The following is a 17,874-nucleotide window of genomic DNA, read 5'->3' as shown; positions in this document are numbered from 1 at the left end:
CACTTCCAGTAGATCTTCTCTGCAGCAAGCAGCTGGCTGCAGTGGCATTGTTTGGGGACAAGTGGGTATGTGGGGACAGCCAGTTGAGGGAGGGCAGCAGGGCATGGGGAGGCAGTGGCTGTGGGACTCATGAACTAGAACCAGTTACCTGCTGGAAAGTTCTCTTCAGGGGGTGAGGTCTCAGCCGTGGCTCCACATCATCTGGGAGCAAAGAGAAGATGCCTTACATCATCCCCCAAAGCAAGGATGGGGCTGCTGCACAGATGGTCACAAAGCTCCCTGCCACTGAAAGCTGTCCTGGCCATGTGCTCTGTGCATGGCACAGGTGGTGGCCTGGGCCGGGAGACTTGGTCCTGTGCACAGCAATGGCACATGTGGGGCTTGGTGTTCAGGAACAGAATCATTTTTGTGCGTGGGGCCCATGCACATTCCCAGCTGGGTTACAGCTCTGGCCACCAGCACCTGCTCTTACACTCATCTGCTGTTCCACTGTCCCCTCACAACTGTCACCAGCTGTTCCCTTCACCATCCCATCAGCTGTTCCCCACCACTAGTCCTCAGCTCCCTCTGTGGTCACCACACTGACCCACCAGAGGGGCTCAGGACCAAATCTTGCAAGGTTGCTCCATGCAAACCCTGCCCAGGCCCTGGCAGCAGAGCCCACCTCACCCTGGGTCTCTGCCAGCTGCCGGTTGCGGGAGTTTTGTTGGATCAGGCGTTTCATCTCCTCCAGCTCCGCGTGCTCCCGCACGTGGTGTCGCTTCAGGTTCTCCACATGCTGGACCATCACCTCTGCTGCTCGGCTCATCCGGGCCTCCTGCAGCCAGGTGGGATGGGGGATCAGGGCCCCCGTCTCCTAAGGGGCCAGGTCTCTGCCAGTCCCTCCCTGTGCATGCCATGGTGCCTCCACCCAGGGAGTGCAGGTGCATCCCCTTCCCGCTCCCAAGGGCAGGTGGATGGATCCCTTGCACCCTGGTAAGTGCAAACATGAGGTCAAGGCCAGCACTGTGAGAAGGGACAAACCCCAGCAAGCCCAGGGATGAGTCTCCCATCCCATCTGTAGCACCTTCCATCACTGCCAGCCCTGGGCTGTGCACACACCTGGTGTACAGCCCCCAGTTTCTCCGCAGCACTGGTTGCACGCTCAACAGCAGCTGACAGCACGGCCAGGTTGTGCTGCAGCTGCTCCAGCATCTCCTTGCAGCCTGCACTGGCACAGGATCGGCCCAGCCTCTGTGAGGGGAAAGGATGGAGCTGCTGGAGCTGGCACTTTGAGTTGTCCAAGCCCCTCTGGGGCTGGATGATCCCAGCACATGCCAACCCCCCCGCTCTGGTGCCCACCTACCTCCAGGGCAGCTCGACACTGCCCCAACTCCTCCTGGATGTTTTCTTCTGCTGCATCCCGTGCCCGTTTCTCCACCAGCACCCGTTGCTGCAGGGTGAACACATCGCAGCGAAAAGCCAGGGCGAGGTGGGCAAAGGCTGCCTGTGGGGTGGGGAGGTGAGAGGTGGGACACGGGGGCAGAAAGGAAGCCACCAGAGCCATGTGCTGTCCCCAGGGCACAGACAGACCTCCCAGCGTGCCACCAAATGGGGCAGTGCTAAAGATAATTAGCACTTGCCTTGCCCCAGCACCCATTAGGCTGCTGCAGGCTGGGGACAGTCCCTTGAGATGCCAGCTCGGGGAGACACGTTCCCCAGGCAGCCGATAACGCATGGAAATCTTGAGCCCTCCTGGCAAGAGCACACGCCGGGCAGACGCCAGCCCTCGCTGCGGGTCCCGGCTGACAGCTGAGCCTGACTCAGCCCTGGCACTCACAGGGAAATTATTTTTATTAGAGAGGCTCCTGCCGCCTCCCCGGCTAAGGGCGCTCTTCAGCAGCTGCAGAGCACTTTGTAGGATTGTTGGGCACACAGAGGACAGACTCAAGGAAATGCAGCTGCCTCCAAATGCCAAAAGCATCTCTGGGAACGGGTTTATAAGGTGGCTGCCAGAGGACTGCGGTGCTTGAAGGAGCCAGGGCACAGCCACGGGACTGTGAGCCAGCAAGGTGTCTGTCCTCTGTCCCCCTTCCCCAGCCCACCCACGGCCCCCAGCAGCCCTCACCTCAAGGTCCTGCTCTGTCAAAGCCACCCTGCAGAAAGAGAAGCGCTGTCAGGGATGGAGGAATCATGAGGGTTGCATGCTGAAAATGCCCTTGTTCTGCTCCCAGGGGTGCCAGCCACCACAAGAAGTGGGAAGCCAAGTGCCCATTGTGTGGACAGAAACTCTTGTGCAATGGAAAAGGAGGAAAGTCCAATCTTCTGAGCTGTGCTGTGCTCTGGGTCCCCCCTGTCCTGTAGCCCCCGGAGGGATGCAGGTGCTCACTGGTCTTACCTGTGCAAGCCAAGTCTGTCCAGCACTGAGAGCTCACTGGGGAGACTCAGCAGCGACTCCTCCAGGGTTTCTACATCTGCAGGAAGGCAGTGGGCCACAAGAGATCACAGGTGAGGGCTTTCCCTTGGTGTTCCCTCCTCCCTCTGCCCTCCTGTCTTAGCAGGGGGTAGGTGCCCATGTTTTGGAACCATCCCAATCCTTCCCCCAGCATCAGGGGGGCTTTAGGTTCTCTCAGGCCAATCTCCCCTTCCCCATGTCCCCACCAAGGCAGGTGACCCTCATCAGAGTATGTTCCCATGCTTGTCCCCAGCTACTTCAAACCTTCCCCTAAGGGGACCTAGCTGGGATGTGGGATGGGGACTCACCCACCTTCTTTAGTCCTGTCACTGTCCACAGCCCACTCCTGCATGGCCCTGCCTGGCTCCTGGGAGGCACAAAGGTGCTGTTGGAGCAAACTTCTCCCTGGTGCTGGCACAGCATCCCAAGAAGACCAGCACAGAGGGGCTGGGGGGGCCTGGCTGAGCCCAAGGAACCAGGCAGGGAAGGTCCCCTACCTGTTTCTCTCCCTCTCACCTCACTGACTTGCTCCATGTTCTGCTCGCTCCTGGCCAAAACTCCACCTGGGTGTCTCTGGGGACTGCTCATCCTGCCTGGGGACAGAAAGGGTGTTGGGAGCTGGGTCCCCTCCCCAGCCTGACACCATTTCAGGGGAGACCCCCAAAACTGCCACTGGCACGGCTTGCAGCCTGCAAGCACCCAAGGGATGTGAGCTGGCAGGTACATCCCAAAATATCCCTGTGGGATTAAGGGAGCTGGAGCTAAACTGGGCCAGGACAGGGGGAGGAAGGACAGGGATCCAGTGCAGAGGATGGGTTACAGCTGGTGAGGCAAACCCAGGGGATGGAGTTGGGGTCCCAGGGCTGGAAGGGCTTACAGGCAGGTGCTGCCAGGCCAGGGAACACCCTCAGGGAGGGAGGGTGGAAGACCCACCCTTCTGACCCCATCTCCACCTGGGCTGCCCTTACCTTCATCCGGAGATGTGGAGAGCCCGGACAGCTCTGCCTGCTGCTCCCTGCGGAGGGAATCCCGGTTAAGAAATAAAGAAACTCCGGAAGCATCGGCAGCATTCCACCCCCCAAGCTCCCCCAGCTCTCTCGATGGAACTGCTCAGGACCTGGGTCCTTCCCGAGCATCCTCCACAGCCTGCTCCGTCCCTGTCCCGCTCTGCCTGCCTCGGGCGAGCCGCCCCCTCCTCTCCTGCCGCCGCCGCAGAGCCCCACGGAGGACCCGCCGAAGTGGTTTCCAGCCAGCAATGAGTCACCAACCAGCCACTGCCGTACTTTGCCTCAGCACTGTCTTTTTTTTTTTTTTTTTTTTTTAATCCTGTTCTGGATGCCAAGTGGACCTCGCTGCAAGCCGGCCTCTTCCAGCACCACAACAAAACCAGAGCCCAGGAACCATCTCATAGCACCCCCATGGGGATGGCAGCCCCCCCTAAAAGTGCATTAGGACAGGTTTATCACCCCAAAATCCTGTCCTGGGTGCCAGAAGGTCTGGCAGCTCTGTAGCATCCCTGCTCACTGATGCTGGAGGCCACCAGGGATGGCAGGTCACCGCTGCAGGGGGACACAGGGGCTGCTGTGCAAAGAGCCCTCTGCAGCCCCACGCTGGAGCCCAGCACCCAACTAGGAGAGGGTTTGAACCCCCAGACTTTTACCCCTGGCTCTGGAAAGGGCTGCAGCAGGGCTTTTCCCTCACCTCCTGGTGAGCCTGAGAGCAGTGGCTGCTGGAGTAGGGGCCACCATGCCAAAACGATGCTCAGTGTCCCTTGCCTGGCACTGCCATCACCGTCCCATCCTTGCTAGCACCCCGAGAGGTGCTGGGTGAGCTTTTTGTGCACATACCTCCGAGGTGAGGGGCTGGGTCGGCAGCTCGTCCTCTGCCGCTGCCGCCGCCGGCGCCCCTGGGCCGGTCCCTGCGCCTCCTCCTCCCCCTGTCCCAGCGAAGTCCCTTCCAGTGGCTTCATTTGTGAAGTGCAGAGGCTCCAGGACCAGCACACCTATCGTGAGAGACCCACATTAGCTGCGCGCAGATGGAGAACGCCTCTAAATGTTATATTTTTAAAGCGTTTTCTCACCCAGCAGGAGCTTCGAGCTCCTCTGCTTAGTGTGGAGGCATCTGTGGGAAAAGAGGTGGGGAGCCCGCTGTGATTCAGGAGGAGGCTGGTGGGATTTGGGCGGGCATGGAGCAAAGCAAATGAGAAATTCAGTACAAGCCTCATTTCTGGGCAGTGCTGAGGGTGGACTTTCCCGCTTGCCATCCCCATTTCCTTCCCCCGGGGCAATCCTCATTTTGGGCTTGTGATGTGGGTCAGCTTCATGGGGGGAGGTAAATTTGCAGCCACCAACCACTGTGAGCAGCCAGTGTAGAGTGGGAGCAATACCCTGCTCTCCAGGCTGCAGACAGGACAATTCCCAAGCACCCAGAGAGACAAATATAAAAATTTCCAAATATGAGGGAGCTTGGACAACTCATTTAAGCTGTTTCACAATGTTTAAGGAATCAGAGGAGGATGCAGGAAGTCCACAAAGTCCCTCTCCCAGCCCAGGGTGAAGTCGTTGTGCACAAGGGGCTGTCCCTCACAGGCTGTGCCCATGGACATGCTGATATAGGAGAGAATGAGAATTTTTTTTGTCCAGAACAGGAAATGCAGGAGAGATCTAGGGGGACAGAGAGCAGGGACTCCTGGAAGCCCCACGTGCCTGTGCAAAGCCTTGGCCAAGCTCAGTGCAGGTCACCCCAGCACCAAGCAGGGCCATCCCCCAGCTCCCAGTGCCCGCTCAGCTCTGATGAAGGTGCAAAAAGCAGCACTTGGCACCTGTCAAAGCCAGCCCATTTCACACCTATACAGTGGGAATTGTCGCTAACACCTCCACCCGGGGGCTCAGGCTTCCAGCCAGCAGGGATCAGGCAAATTCACCACAGCAGCGAGCATCAGAGTGCTCTGGAGGGCTCGTCCCTGGTGCAAAGTGCTCAATCCATCACAGCCGCGGCAGAGCCTGCAGGCTGCTGCTTTCCCCCAGTTCTGACAGCCTCACAGACACTCGCTCCCTATCTTTGTGTTACGGATGGAAAAGATACGAGATCCGCAGCTGGTTTAGCGTAAGGAAATCCCTGAGATGCCAGACTGGGCTCTTTCCCTCAACTCGGCGACGACCAAACGCTCCCCAGGACATCGTTACCTTCCTGAACTCCTCTCAAGCAGCCGAAGGGAGATGCTGGGGCCACCCAGCTCGGACCCGGCACTCAGCTCCGTGGGGTCCCCATCAGCCCCGGGAGGGGGGCCAGGGGCACTGCGTGGCCGGCAGTCCTGGGGTCGGGGCTGCTGCCGGCGGCAGAGCCTCCCCGCAGGGCAGAGCAACCGCATCTGCGGCAGCCGGAGCTGCCGGCGACGAGCCCGATGAGAGAAGGCCTTTAAAGGAGATGCATGAGAGCTGCTGGGAGCTCCCCGCGCCGGCCAGGGCGGGCAGAGTGGTCTGCAGGTGGCCAGGAAACCTCTGCTTTTGGTGCGGGGCCAGATCCTGCACCCGCTCTGAGGAGGCGACGGAGCTGGGCAAAGACCAGGACTGCTCCTCCGTGCCCGCTGTCTGCGGAGCAGAGCGGAGCTGAGCCTCGGCATCTCCCTGGCAGGAGGCTCCGGGCAGGATGGGGGCGTCAGGAGAGATGGGGGATCCCCCCGTACTTTCATGGGGGGCTCAGCACCAGGCCAAACCGAAATGGCTGATGAGGAGCCGCTGTAGCATCTTACTCGGTGATGCAGGGAAGCCACTCTGCCCAGGAGCCCCACTTTCCCACTGGCCATCCCCCACTGCCCCATCCCCAGCCCAGCCCCTTTGCTCAAATCCCTCACATCCTCTAAAGCCGCTTTTTTCCCCTAATGAGCTTACAGCAGTCGGGCTCTATGTTCAGCCCTACCAGCAGGCAGCTGCTGTAGCCCCCCCCCCCCCCCATGCCCAGGGGGATACCTGGGGGTCTGCAGACCTCTTCAGCCCTGAGAGGGCAAACAGCACCTCCCAGTGCCAGAGCGGGCTTGACCCTGGCTCTGAGCAACCTCCCAGAGCAGGAGCCCAGAAGGCAGCTCCAGTGCCAGGGGTTACAAAACGGGGGGAGTGAAGGATGGACACCCTTGCAGAGAGCCCCAGCTTCCTCTCCAGGAGCAGCAGCTGGCACCAGGCAGCACATGAGGCTCTGTGGCCTCTGCTCTGGTGTCCTGGCAGACCAGGCGTCCCCCCACCAGCGTGGGGGACACAGACCCAAGGACACCATTGCACCGGGGCCTCTGTTCCTTCCCACACTCGGGGGAGGGCTCCCAAGAGGCAATGCCCCTGCTCACAACCCACCCCGTTCAAAGAGCCTCTAAAAGCATTTACCAAAAGAATGCAGGGATTTTTAAGCATTCTTATTTTTAAGCCAAATCGTGACTGCAGTCTAGGTATCACAGAGCCTCAAGCAAGGAAAAGCAGCCCAGTTCCCCTCACACAGACCTGTTCAGCAGGGAGGAATGAGACCCTGCTGGGAGATTTCCAGCCCAGGGAAGTGGGTGGCAGCATGTGGCTGCGGGCTCTGCCTTTGTCCCCTGTCCTTCCAGCGAGGTCCCTCACAGCAGCTAGAGTAACATCTTCCAGGGCACCTGAAGCTGAGCTAAACTCAGATCAGAGCGAGTGTAGTCATCTGGATTATTGACTTCTTGGAAGAAAGCTGCTCAGACTGACACTGACTGCTGCCACTGATGTGGCAGGAATTCACAGGTCTGTGCAGGGGCCCAACCACAAAACAGAACCCCAGCCCTCCCTCAAATTCACCTTTCTGTGGCCCTGGCTTCCCTAGCTGACAGGGAACTGGCAGCCACCAGGTGACCCAAGAGAGAACATGATCATTGTCTTATAATCAAAAGGTTGTTGGCAAAAAAAAAAAAACCAACCAAACAAACAAACCCCCCCCCCCCACAAAAACAACTAAAAACAACAAAGAAGAAGGAAAATTGCTCTTTCGTTTTATTCAGTTTTAAATCCCAAGTGAAAAAAATAAATATTGCTAAGCTTCCCACAGAGCAGTTCAGCCTCACACTTGGGTGTCACAGCCCCCAGCTTTCCAGGCAGAACTGCATCAGCACGTTGGGAATTACACGAGATTAGCAGGCTGGCACTGGACACAGAGTTACCTCCAGGGAGATGTGGGGTGACCCCGGCACTGCTGCAAGTGTGGACACAGCAACAACCTGGAGGTCGTGTTTGGAGGGGGCAGCCCCTTCGGGGATGGATACAGGCCATTTTCAGGAAAGCCACTGAGTTTCAGCCTTTTCCAGCAAGGTGCTGCATGGCCCAAGGCTCCTACATGGTTTTGATGTCTGGTGTTTCACATCCATGGACCCCACACCCCTGCTCACCCCAAAGAGGTTCTCTGCTGTCTGACCACAGCCCCACAAAGGCACCTGGGGAGTGGAGGAATCATCTTGTCATGAAACTGGCTCAAAAATCCCTGTGGAGGGTGTGGAAGCAGCAGAGTGGACAGATAACCCATGCAATTGCATATGATGAATCTCCTTCAAAAAAAAACCCCCAAGAACTACTAGGCCAAAAAGGGAATTCCCTCTGTAGAGTTTTACTTCACGTTACAAACAGAAGAGGAAGCAGGTAAGGAACCACTGCCAAATATCAAACTGGCTGAAAATCACATGCTGCCTTCTACCTAGCCTAGGAGAGGTCTCAGACAAAGCTTCAAACCATTCCCTTCACCATCACCACTCTTAAATCAGGGCAAGGACAGAGCCAATCCTGGCACTCCCACCACCCTTGGTCAAGGTTCTGCTGAACTATAAAATCTGACTGATGTTTTATGCTGCATCCACCTCTCTGCGCTGTTCAGGATGGATTTTAAAGTTCTTGAAAGGATCAAGAGGATTCAAAAGTCAAGTTTTCTGCGCAGGTGCTGCCAACCTCTGTATAAAGAGGCATGTGCCGTGTCCCCAGGGTTTGCTTCCAGTTCTCCTTACATCATTGCTATCTGCATGAACACCTCAGAGGAACCCACAGAACATGATAAGCTGCAGCCAAGAGCAAAACCAGGGCTAAGAAGGTTCTTGCCACAAGCCAGTGGTCATCTCCATGTGACCAACAGCCACAGCCAGACAGAGCACTGGGGACAATGACACCAAGGTCACTTGGTAGAAGCTCTGCAGGGAAACGGCAAAGATCAGAGCCTGCTACCTAATAAAGCCAGAAGAGCAGGCTTAGACCTTGATGATCATGGCACAATTTCTATTTATGTCGTATTTTGGGCAGCCCTACAATAGCTTCACTATACTCAGCCACTAACTCACTGGAATGCAAACACATCAACAATCTGGCTCCCTGGAGGTTTCTATCCTCCAGCTAATGCGGACTTTGAAGCCTCATCAGTCCACTGTCACCTAAAATAGCTCAGGAGATTCTTATATAAAGAAATCTGTGCCCTCAGCCTTAAGAGTGTCACCTAATGCTTCACAGTTTCCTTCCTCTGGCTGGTATCGAAACATTATTGAGCAAACCTGAAGCAGCCACACATCACACCTGCATGTTATAATTCTCCTCCTCCTTTTGTAGATGTTTATGGATTTTTAAATAGCTCCTGAAGTCTGCAATGCTTCAACAGCTCCATTGAAACCCTAGCTCTACCTGTCTTGAGTTTCCACTCTCTCCCAACCTTTTCTTCTCAGCTCTCAGACTAGGAGGTGCCTAGATGAAGTTTCCAGTGGGTACTTTCAACAGGATAGAACTTTGAGCAGAGTCACGCCATACAAGCACTTTCTCTAAGGGCAGTGAGTAGTGTCACCATCACCAGAAATGTGTCTCTCACAGCAGGGCCCCTCACAGGCCAGGCAAACAGGAAAGAAAGGTTGATTTGAAGCAGAACGCACACATTTTCCAGCTAAATTCAGCTGGAATTCAGTTAAATCCCACTCTCCTGCACCCGGAGATCTGAAAATCCCAGCAGATCAGATACACAAAGCAGCAGCCCAGCCTGCACCACTCCAAAAGCAGCTTGGCTGTTGGGGAGGAATGTGGATGTGTATGGAGTTTATGCCTTGGAATGAGTGAGGTAAAACCAAGAAAGTGAACTAAGTCCAGAACGATCAACTTTATGCTGCCTCAAATCAGTGTCTGTCCTGGTTCAGTGATGTGTTTTGGGCAGTAAAAACTCAGCACCTGGAAGTCTTCCACAGCCCTGCCAGGTCACCTTATTGGAGTACAGATACAAAAACATCTGGAAACACATTAATTGTTCAACCAAGACCCCTCTGAGCCCCAGGGAGTGTGGGGGGCTGGGATGGCACTGCCCAGCAAGAGCCCCCTCACACCAGGTGCTGCTGGGAGGCCCTGGACACACTGTGTGGAGCAGACCCCCCCAGCAGGGTCCCACTTCACTGGGGAACCCAGCGAGGGGTGGCTGTGCAATGAGTGTCCTCCACGCAAGGAAGCTGTCACCTCACCATTCCTTTTGGTGGTCACCTGAAAAAAGACAATAATCAAGAAAAGGAAAAAGACTGCCACACCACTACACACCTCTGGCACGGCAGGCCTGGCATGGTTCCCCAGCCCTGGGGTGGCCCAGGGTGCAGAGCTTGCCATCCCCTGTGACAGTGAGAGGAATGAGGGATTTGTCTTTACAAACGAGCTGTGAATCTGCTGGTAGATAAGACCAGCACTGAGAGATAAAAAAAAAAAAAACAATGGGAAGGATTCCAGTGATAGAAGAATGGAAAAAAAAAAAAAAGATATTTGCCTTTACAAACAAACTGTAGGTTTACTGATAAACGAAACTGGATTTTGAAAAATGAAAGAAACAATGGGGGAAAACCATTAATTCTGTAAGAAATAAATATTAAAAGGGAGGGTTATACATTAGAGGGGAATCTTAAGTATCATGTGTTCTGGGAAGTCTGTACCTCTCAAGTGTCTCAGCCAATGGGGAAAGAGAGACCGAAATGCAGCTGGGAAATTAGGATAAAAGGGAGGCTGCATCGTCCAAAAATTTGAGAGACCCCAGGGGAATGCCCCATGGCCTCTCCATTTATTTGAATAAAGCAAAATGACTCCTCTGTCTCCTTGTTGGACATAAACCTCTGGTGTTTGTGGATTAGTTTTCCTTACAACAGGGACCCCTGCACCCATCTCACCTGGCCCCTTCCAGCACAGCCTGCAGTGATTTCTTCAGTGCTGCATTGCTCTGATCCAGGGCAGCAGCGAGACTGCTCCGCTGAGCTGGGCTGACCTGGGATGGAGGCAGCAGGAGCTCAGGGCACAGCCCTGCCAGGAGCCCACCTGAGACCTCTGGGCCAGGTCCCAGGAGCTGCAGGAGCTGAGCCTGGCCTCGCTTACCTGGTTGTGGTACACTGTGAGCACAGCTGTCACCAGCTTGGCGAAGCTCAGGGACGTGACGAAGGCTGGGGCCTGCTGGCACAGAGTCAGGACCAGGAAATCCAAGAGCTCAGGGGGCAGCACCTCCTGGAAGAGACCCAGAAGCAGGTAGGAGAGTGGGTCCTTGCTCCAGCGCTGCTGGAGACATCAAGGAAACCCATGGGAAATGGTGGGTCCCTCACCTGCCGCCCCAGCACAGCCTGCAGCACTGGCAGGAGCTTCTCTGACAAAGGCACCTCCAGGATTTGGCTGGAAGGACAGTGAAGAGGAAAGGTGCTGCACAGCCTTGCTGGTGTTCCCAAATGGCTGGAGCCAGCTGGACCCACCCAGGTAGGCGTGAGGCCAAAGCAGAGCTGTTCACCCTGTAACCCCTCACCTTAGCACCAGCTGCACAGAGTGTGGCTCCAGGCACTCCTCCACGAGCTCGCACATCAGCTTGGTCTGCTCAGCCCCTGCAAGGGCAAAGCAGCAGGGGAGAGCCTCCAGAGGCTGCCAAATCCATGGGGTTGTGCCCGGCCCTTCCTGGCACCCCTTCACAGGGGTATGTCCCAGACAGGACAGGTAGAAACCATGCAGTGCCCCCTTCTGCTACTCAGGATGATCCTGCTTCCTCCGCCCAGCTGCAGCAAGGGTTTAAACAGCACCAGTCTCTGGGAAAAGGGGATGCTACTGTGGCAGGGGTTCACTCTCTCCTCATGCCAGCACAGCACCCTGGGGGAGCTTTGGCCTGAGAATCAGGAGCTGCCAGGAGCCCTCCAGTCATGGAGGTATGGGAACTGTACTTTAGGAAAAAAGCCATAAGCCAGCCTAGCCAACCCTTCCACTCCATCTCAGGTACCTGTAAACCCATCTCCCATCCCAACCCCAAGTGTTTACCTGCCCAGAAAAAAAAACAGCCCCACACCTCCATGGTTCCTAATACCTGTTCCACCTGACAAATATATCCCAGGAGACAGCACTCTGCAGCTGGGGCCCCTCTCCAGCCCCCAAAAGCAGCCACACCTCCCACCAGCCCACCACACCTTCCCCTGGCTCCTGCAGCACTGCAGCCACCAGCACACGGAAGAAGGGATAGGAATACTTGGAGCAAAACGAAGTGAGGGCAGCCATGAGGTGTCGGGAAGGTGGCTGGGTGAGGGACAGGACCTAGGGACAGAAAAAGCAGGAGGTGGGGACAGTGGAGAGGGAAACAGGGAGCAGGAACCCTCCTCTGTCCTGGCACGTACTCGCCTGAGGAAGAGCTGCTCTGCCAGGATGGCTGCGCTGGTGTAGCTGAGGTCAGGGGTCAGAGCCAGCAGCCAGCTGCAGAAACGCACCAGGAAGGGCTCCAGGCATGTGGAGAGCTGGAGGAAAGAGCACAGCCCCTCGAGCTGGGGATGGCAGAGGGGATGGGACATTAGGGACAGCAGCAGGGCCCCTGCAGCAGCTGCAGCAGGGATGCTGGGGCTCACCTGGCTGGGGGAGCAGTTGTTCAGGATGCTCAGATCGGGTGGGATACGCAGCTCAGAGTGCTGGAGGGAAACACTGTCCTGATTAATGCACCAAATAAAACAACCCACAAAATACAGCTCCAGGGCTTCTCCCTTTCCCCCATGTCTGTCAGTGTTGAGTCCACAGGCAGCCCCTCGCACCTGCAAGGTGCAGGCAGGTGTCTGTGTCCCAAGCCCAGCGGAAGTGCCAACAGGGCTTTTCATCCCCATCCAATTGGCTCTGTGAAATCCACCTCCTTTTCCACCCCTTCTGAGGCCCTGGCATGACCCCGTTTAGAGCGTCAGCTCCAGGACAGAGAGAATCAACCACTTACACTGGACTCCTGCAGCAGCAGCATTTTCAGCCCCTGTCCATACATCTGAGGGAAATGAGATAAATGAAGGAATGGGAATCAGGCTGTAAAGGCTCACTGGCTGGAAGGAGACAGCAAACCCTACACAGTACCTGGACAAAGGTCTGCACCTCTGCTGCCAGTTCTGTCTGAGAAATCTTCCTGAGCTCCCCAGCTGCCTCCTGCTGGGAGCTGTCAGGAGCAGCCTTGTCTGTGCTCTGAGCAGGTATGTCCCCTGAAGGTTCCTTGGGCACCTCCTCTTCCATCCCTGCCACATGTCCACAATCCTGGGGGCCCAGGGGCTCAAATACCTCCTCCTCCAGCAACAACCCCTTCTCTTCTCTCTCACTGTCCAACTCCAGGCTCTCCTCCAGCACTTTATTGTGTTTCCCACCTTGAGGCACAGAGTCAGGGGCACCAGGCTGCTTGCTGAAGCACCAGTTCCATTTTCTTTGCCCCTCTGGTTTCTTCTGGGCAATTTTCTGGCACAGGCCCCTAAGCTGCTGTTGACATGTGGAAGACAGGACAGTGGGAAGTGGGGAACCCTCCTCTGCTCTGGGTCTCTGCCGCAGCAGATCCCCCAGTGTCTGCACCCAGGGATCCACATGGGAATCTTGCTCCAAGGCCTGGAGCAGCCGGTAAAGGCATTGCCCTGGCACTGCATCCTGCACCACGAGCAGCAGGGAGAAGAGGTTTCTCTGGCACAAAACAGGCAGCAGCAGCAGCCGTGGTTTGCTGGAAAAGAGGTGACTGGTCAGAGCAAATCCCCCTACCCTGACTCCAACCTGCCCTGTGCAGCAAAGTCCCACAGCACTAGCAAGCAAGAGGCACCTAGTGCATTCACCAGCCCTTGCAGACACAAGCTGGGACACCAGTGGGTTGCTGCTATGATCCCAACTTCACATATGGACCACCGTACCAGATGTGCTCTCCCAAACGGTGCACCTGATACTCAAAACTCCTGCAAAACACCAAGTTTTAGAAACGCATCCAACTCACACAGCCAGGGTGTCCTTTGGCTCCTCCAGTGAGGGCTCCTCGGCGCACACCGCTTCGATCAGAGCCTGCCAGGGGAACGCCTGCCCCGGTCCCTCGCGGGGCTGCCCCCGCTGCAGCACCCGCAGCGCTGCCATCGCCCCGGCGGGGCCGGAGGACAGAGCGTGGAGCAGGAGACGGCACGGCCGGGGGCAGACCTGCAGCCAGGGCGGGCACTGGGGCTGCATCGCTGCGGTGGGGGCTGCACAGCCACCTGCGAGACACGGGGACACCAGACCCGGTCACGCACACACGGGGGACAGCCGGACACGGGGCACACTCGGGACAGCCGGACGCGGTCACACCGGCGAGAACCGGACACGGGTCACACTCGGGAGGCACCGGACGATCACGACCTGCCTGGCCGTGCTCGGTGCCGACCCCGGCATCAACTATGTGGGCTGCCTTTACCCGCCCTCCCTAGCGGAGGATGCGGGAGCACCGGGAGTCCCTCCGTGCCCTCCAACACCCCTTCTCTGGCAGCCCCAGCTCAACTCTCTTCCCTCCCGGGGGGCGCTGCTGGTGGGGCTCCCCCGGCTCCAAGCACTGCCCCGGTCACTGCCGTGCCCGGTAACCACCGCCCGCTCTCTCCGGGCCGTCCCCGGTGTCACCGCCCGCTCCCCCCCCCGGCTCTCACCGTGTCCCCACCGGGCTCCTCCCGCTGCCCCCAAGGCGCCGCTTCCGGCCCCGCCCGCAGGAAACGCAAATCGACCGCGCGCAAACGAGCTCGTAATACAAATATCCCTTAAATTCCCACCCAAACACCGCCTTGTCTCCACCCGAGGGTGGATCCCCCAGCCCACAGGTCATAGGCTCCCGGAAGCGTGGCGTTACACAACCCGTTTTATTTCGCTATTCCCAGATTTGGCTAAAAAAAAAGTTTAAAACAGCGCGTCATCCCTGCTGCGCGCCCCGCCGCCCGGCCCGTGGATGTCAGAGCCCCCCCGCTTCCTCCCGGCATCCATCCCACCCCACCCGTGGGTCTCCCACGGGCACAGAGTGGGCACCGCGGCAAGAGCAGGGGGGCTGTGCCCTGAAGTCTCGCTCGGTGCACCCATGAATGCCAGCCAGACTGTTTCCTTCATCCCACGGCCGGAGCCATCCCAAAAAAATGGCAGGAGGCAAAAGCAGACGCGCTTCTGCCTCCCGGAGATGTGTCCTGGCCACCAGCAGCACACAGGCCCAGCGTGGCCCCCGCGGCTCAGTCGGAATCGCTGAAGTCAGTGAGAAACATCTCGTGGCCATAACTTAAGTAGGGAAATTCTGTCTCCAGCATGGCCAGGGTAAGAGCCCACTCGAGCGTGCAGAATTCCTCATCCTCCTCGTCAGAGCTCTCCGAGGAAGAAGGGATGAACACCTGCAGCAGAGGAGGGAGGATGAGCCACAGCCTCCCTTTGCCCATGCCAGCTCTGGGATGTGCCACCCCACTTACCACGGGCATTCTCAGCTGCTGCCGTCTGTGCCGCCACAGCCGGCGGGCAGGCAGCTCATGCAGGTAGATGCACTCTGATCTGAAAGGGCAGTGGCCACGGATGAAGAATTTGCACCTGATTTTCCTGTGGGATTCCAAGCATTGTTGTGAGTGTAGCTCTGAGAACAGCACAGCCCCACCACCTGCAGCAGTGCCACGCACTCACCCTGTCCGTGCCTTGAAGGTTCTGATGAGCTTCTCCTTCTCCCCCACATCTGAGATCCAGTATTTGTGGGGGATGTAGTAACTGGAGGTGATCCGGCACTCTGGGCAGGCCCTGGATGAGGGTGAGGGGTGCAGTTGGGTGTCCCAAAAAGGGAGCAGGGAGCATGGGCTCAGCACCCACACTGGCTGGTTCTGCTGCCCTAGCCTCATCCAGCACCCCCACACCCACCACCACTCTGAAGCACCTGTTCCCAAAGACAAATCACACCAATCCCAAAGCCACATCACCAGACCCAAGGAATAATTTCAGGGCAGGCAAGAGGGAACAGTGACCACCCTGCAGCATCCCCATCCCCACTCACTTTATGACAGTGCTCTGGAAGTCCCGGCTGCGCCGCCACTTGCGGATGCACCCAACACAGTACGCGTGGCTGCAGTTTGGGAGGATCCCGAAGAGCCGCTCCTCTGGCAGGGGCTTCTCGTACACCCTGTCCATGCAGATGCCACACACTATGGCCTCACTCTGGGCTCTTAGTGCTGCAGTGGTGACCAGGGCTGCCACAGCACCTCGCTCTGCAGGGACCTGCAAGCAGAGCAGCATGCCATGGCAACCCCCTGGCTCTGTCACTGCCCTAGGGGAACACCACATGGTGATGGAATGACCGGCCACAGGAGAACCCAAACCCACCTTAGAAGGGTCAGTCCATGTTGCTGTCTCCAAAACTGCCTCTCTGGGGTGAGAGGAGTCTGCATCCAGTGCTGGCCCTTGTGGTTGGAAGTCTGCAGGAAGAGAGTTCTTAGAGGGGAAAAGCTCAGAGAGCTTAGTGGGCTCAGAGCATGCAGCTTCAGCAGTGACAGTCCCCACACTGGAGAGAGAGCTCTCCACAGCCCCAGCTTGACTCAGACTTGGGTCATAGGCAGAAACATGCACAGGCTACTTCACTATAACCACCCCAGTGGTCCCCTGGGCAGCCTAGCACCTACCTGAGGCACCTCGAGCTTTTGTGGGGACAAATTCTCCACTGACAGCCCCACAGTGGACGTTACCAAGTGCTGGGATGTTCTTCTTGTCTTTCTCTTCCACTTCTACCTTCACTTTGGGGAACTTGAAGGCCACACACGTCATGCTGTGGGCAGGGTGGACCGAGGTGCAATGGGCTCCCCCCTGGTCCCAGTCCATGGCTGTGGGCTCAGCAGCAGGCTCCTGGCTGCAGGGGCAGCGGGGCATCACACCATATTGGGTCCCTACTGCTGCTGGCTCTTCCTGGATGTGCTGGTAGCTGGACGGGCCCAGGGACAGAGACAGAGAGTTCCATCAGTCCAGCGTGACTCCTCTTGGCTCCCAGCCCATCCTCATGGCATCACAGCCCTTCCTTACCTGCACTGCTCTCCATAACGGCAAAACCCACTCTGGAAGTACCTGCAGACCTGGGCTGATTTTCTGTCATGTGAGAAGTGGCAGCTGTGGCCCCACCGACAGGATCCACGGGCAAAATTCCTGTTAGCCAGAGGAGCCACGTGGCTGGGGTCAAACACTGCTCCAGCCCTGCCCTGGCATTCCCCCCAAGTTCCAGCTTTGTTTGTGTCGGGACATATTTTGGAAGCCCCCCGTCCGGGATCAGAAGCCCTTGCCAAGGGCAGAGCAGGGGAATCCAGTGTCCTCCCAGCCCCATCCAGCCTTATCTCCTGGATAATTACAAAGCAAAAGAAGCCCAAGACAGGGCCGGGGGCTCTCTTGGGGATTGGGGGGACAGGGGTACTGAGGGCTGGGGCAGGGAGAAGGGCAGGAGCCCTTGGCTGGGGCTGGCAGGAAGGGGAGCCTGGCTGGCGTACTGCTGCCGACCCCCATCTCCGGAGGGAGGATGGGGAACTGGGGAGGGTGGATCACGGCCATCCCAATCCACTCCCTACCCCCATAGCGAGGTGCCCCATCTCCAGCCTTTACCCCCCAAAAGCTGCTCCCAGCCACCCCATCCTTAAGCCTTTACCTGCACACGGGTCTCAGACAGCCTGCCTCGGTTCCTGACGGCCCAGATGCCATCAGCGAGCCTGCTTCTATCTCTTCCCCAGCGGCAAAGAGGTCTGGGCTACCTCCCAGGGCAATTTATAGCCTCATTGAGTCTCAGATCCGGCCCTAGTAGCCGGGGACACGTGTTTTGGGCGGAGGACAAGCCCAGGCTAGCTGATAAGCACCCGGCTGAGCACTGTTTACATTGAGTCAAGGACTCTGCAGCTCCCACTGCTCCTGCAGTGAGGAGCCTGGACGGGAGCATCACTCCAGCGTGCATCACTCCATTCTGTATATTCTAATTCTTTTATCAATGCTATTTCCCCTTCTTTTTCAGTCCTATTAAAATGTCTTTAACTCAGCCTGTGGATTTCACTGCTTTCTCAGTTCGCTCCCCCACCACGCTGGGAAGGGAGGGAGTGAACGGCCAGATGATTTTTCACATCGCCAGGTCCCCTGCCCAGCATCACCACGGCTCCATGTGCCCCCAGCTGCATAGGAGAGGCAGGGAGCCGTGGAACAGCTTCCATCAGTGCACTT

At 57.4% G+C, this 17,874-nt stretch overlaps 2 protein-coding genes across 2 annotated transcripts; both read right to left on the bottom strand.

Annotated features, from left to right (window-relative positions):
- Window positions 1-7,415: 7,415 nt before the first annotated feature.
- On the bottom strand, window positions 7,416-14,332 carry FANCE (FA complementation group E). The gene is made up of 12 exons (XM_062509435.1): window positions 14,328-14,332; window positions 13,655-13,904; window positions 12,769-13,390; window positions 12,638-12,682; window positions 12,285-12,344; window positions 12,060-12,203; window positions 11,856-11,979; window positions 11,210-11,285; window positions 11,016-11,082; window positions 10,795-10,920; window positions 10,593-10,687; window positions 7,416-9,924 (listed from the first exon to the last, which is right to left on the bottom strand). Exons 2-12 carry the CDS (start codon window positions 13,876-13,878, stop codon window positions 9,921-9,923), a joined length of 1,587 nt encoding a protein of 528 aa, XP_062365419.1. The 5' UTR covers window positions 13,879-13,904; window positions 14,328-14,332; the 3' UTR covers window positions 7,416-9,920.
- Window positions 14,333-14,515: 183 nt separating this feature from the next.
- LOC134054056 (probable E3 ubiquitin-protein ligase makorin-1) lies at window positions 14,516-17,426 on the bottom strand. Its single transcript, XM_062509496.1, has 8 exons — window positions 17,315-17,426; window positions 16,705-16,824; window positions 16,311-16,606; window positions 16,015-16,106; window positions 15,689-15,909; window positions 15,328-15,438; window positions 15,123-15,246; window positions 14,516-15,047 (listed from the first exon to the last, which is right to left on the bottom strand). Exons 1-8 carry the CDS (start codon window positions 17,365-17,367, stop codon window positions 14,892-14,894), a joined length of 1,173 nt encoding a protein of 390 aa, XP_062365480.1. The 5' UTR covers window positions 17,368-17,426; the 3' UTR covers window positions 14,516-14,891.
- Window positions 17,427-17,874: the final 448 nt, after the last annotated feature.

Source organism: Cinclus cinclus, chromosome 27, assembly GCF_963662255.1.
Source record: "Cinclus cinclus chromosome 27, bCinCin1.1, whole genome shotgun sequence".
Lineage (NCBI taxonomy): Eukaryota > Metazoa > Chordata > Aves > Passeriformes > Cinclidae > Cinclus > Cinclus cinclus.
This window is presented reverse-complemented; position numbering and strand designations above follow the sequence as displayed.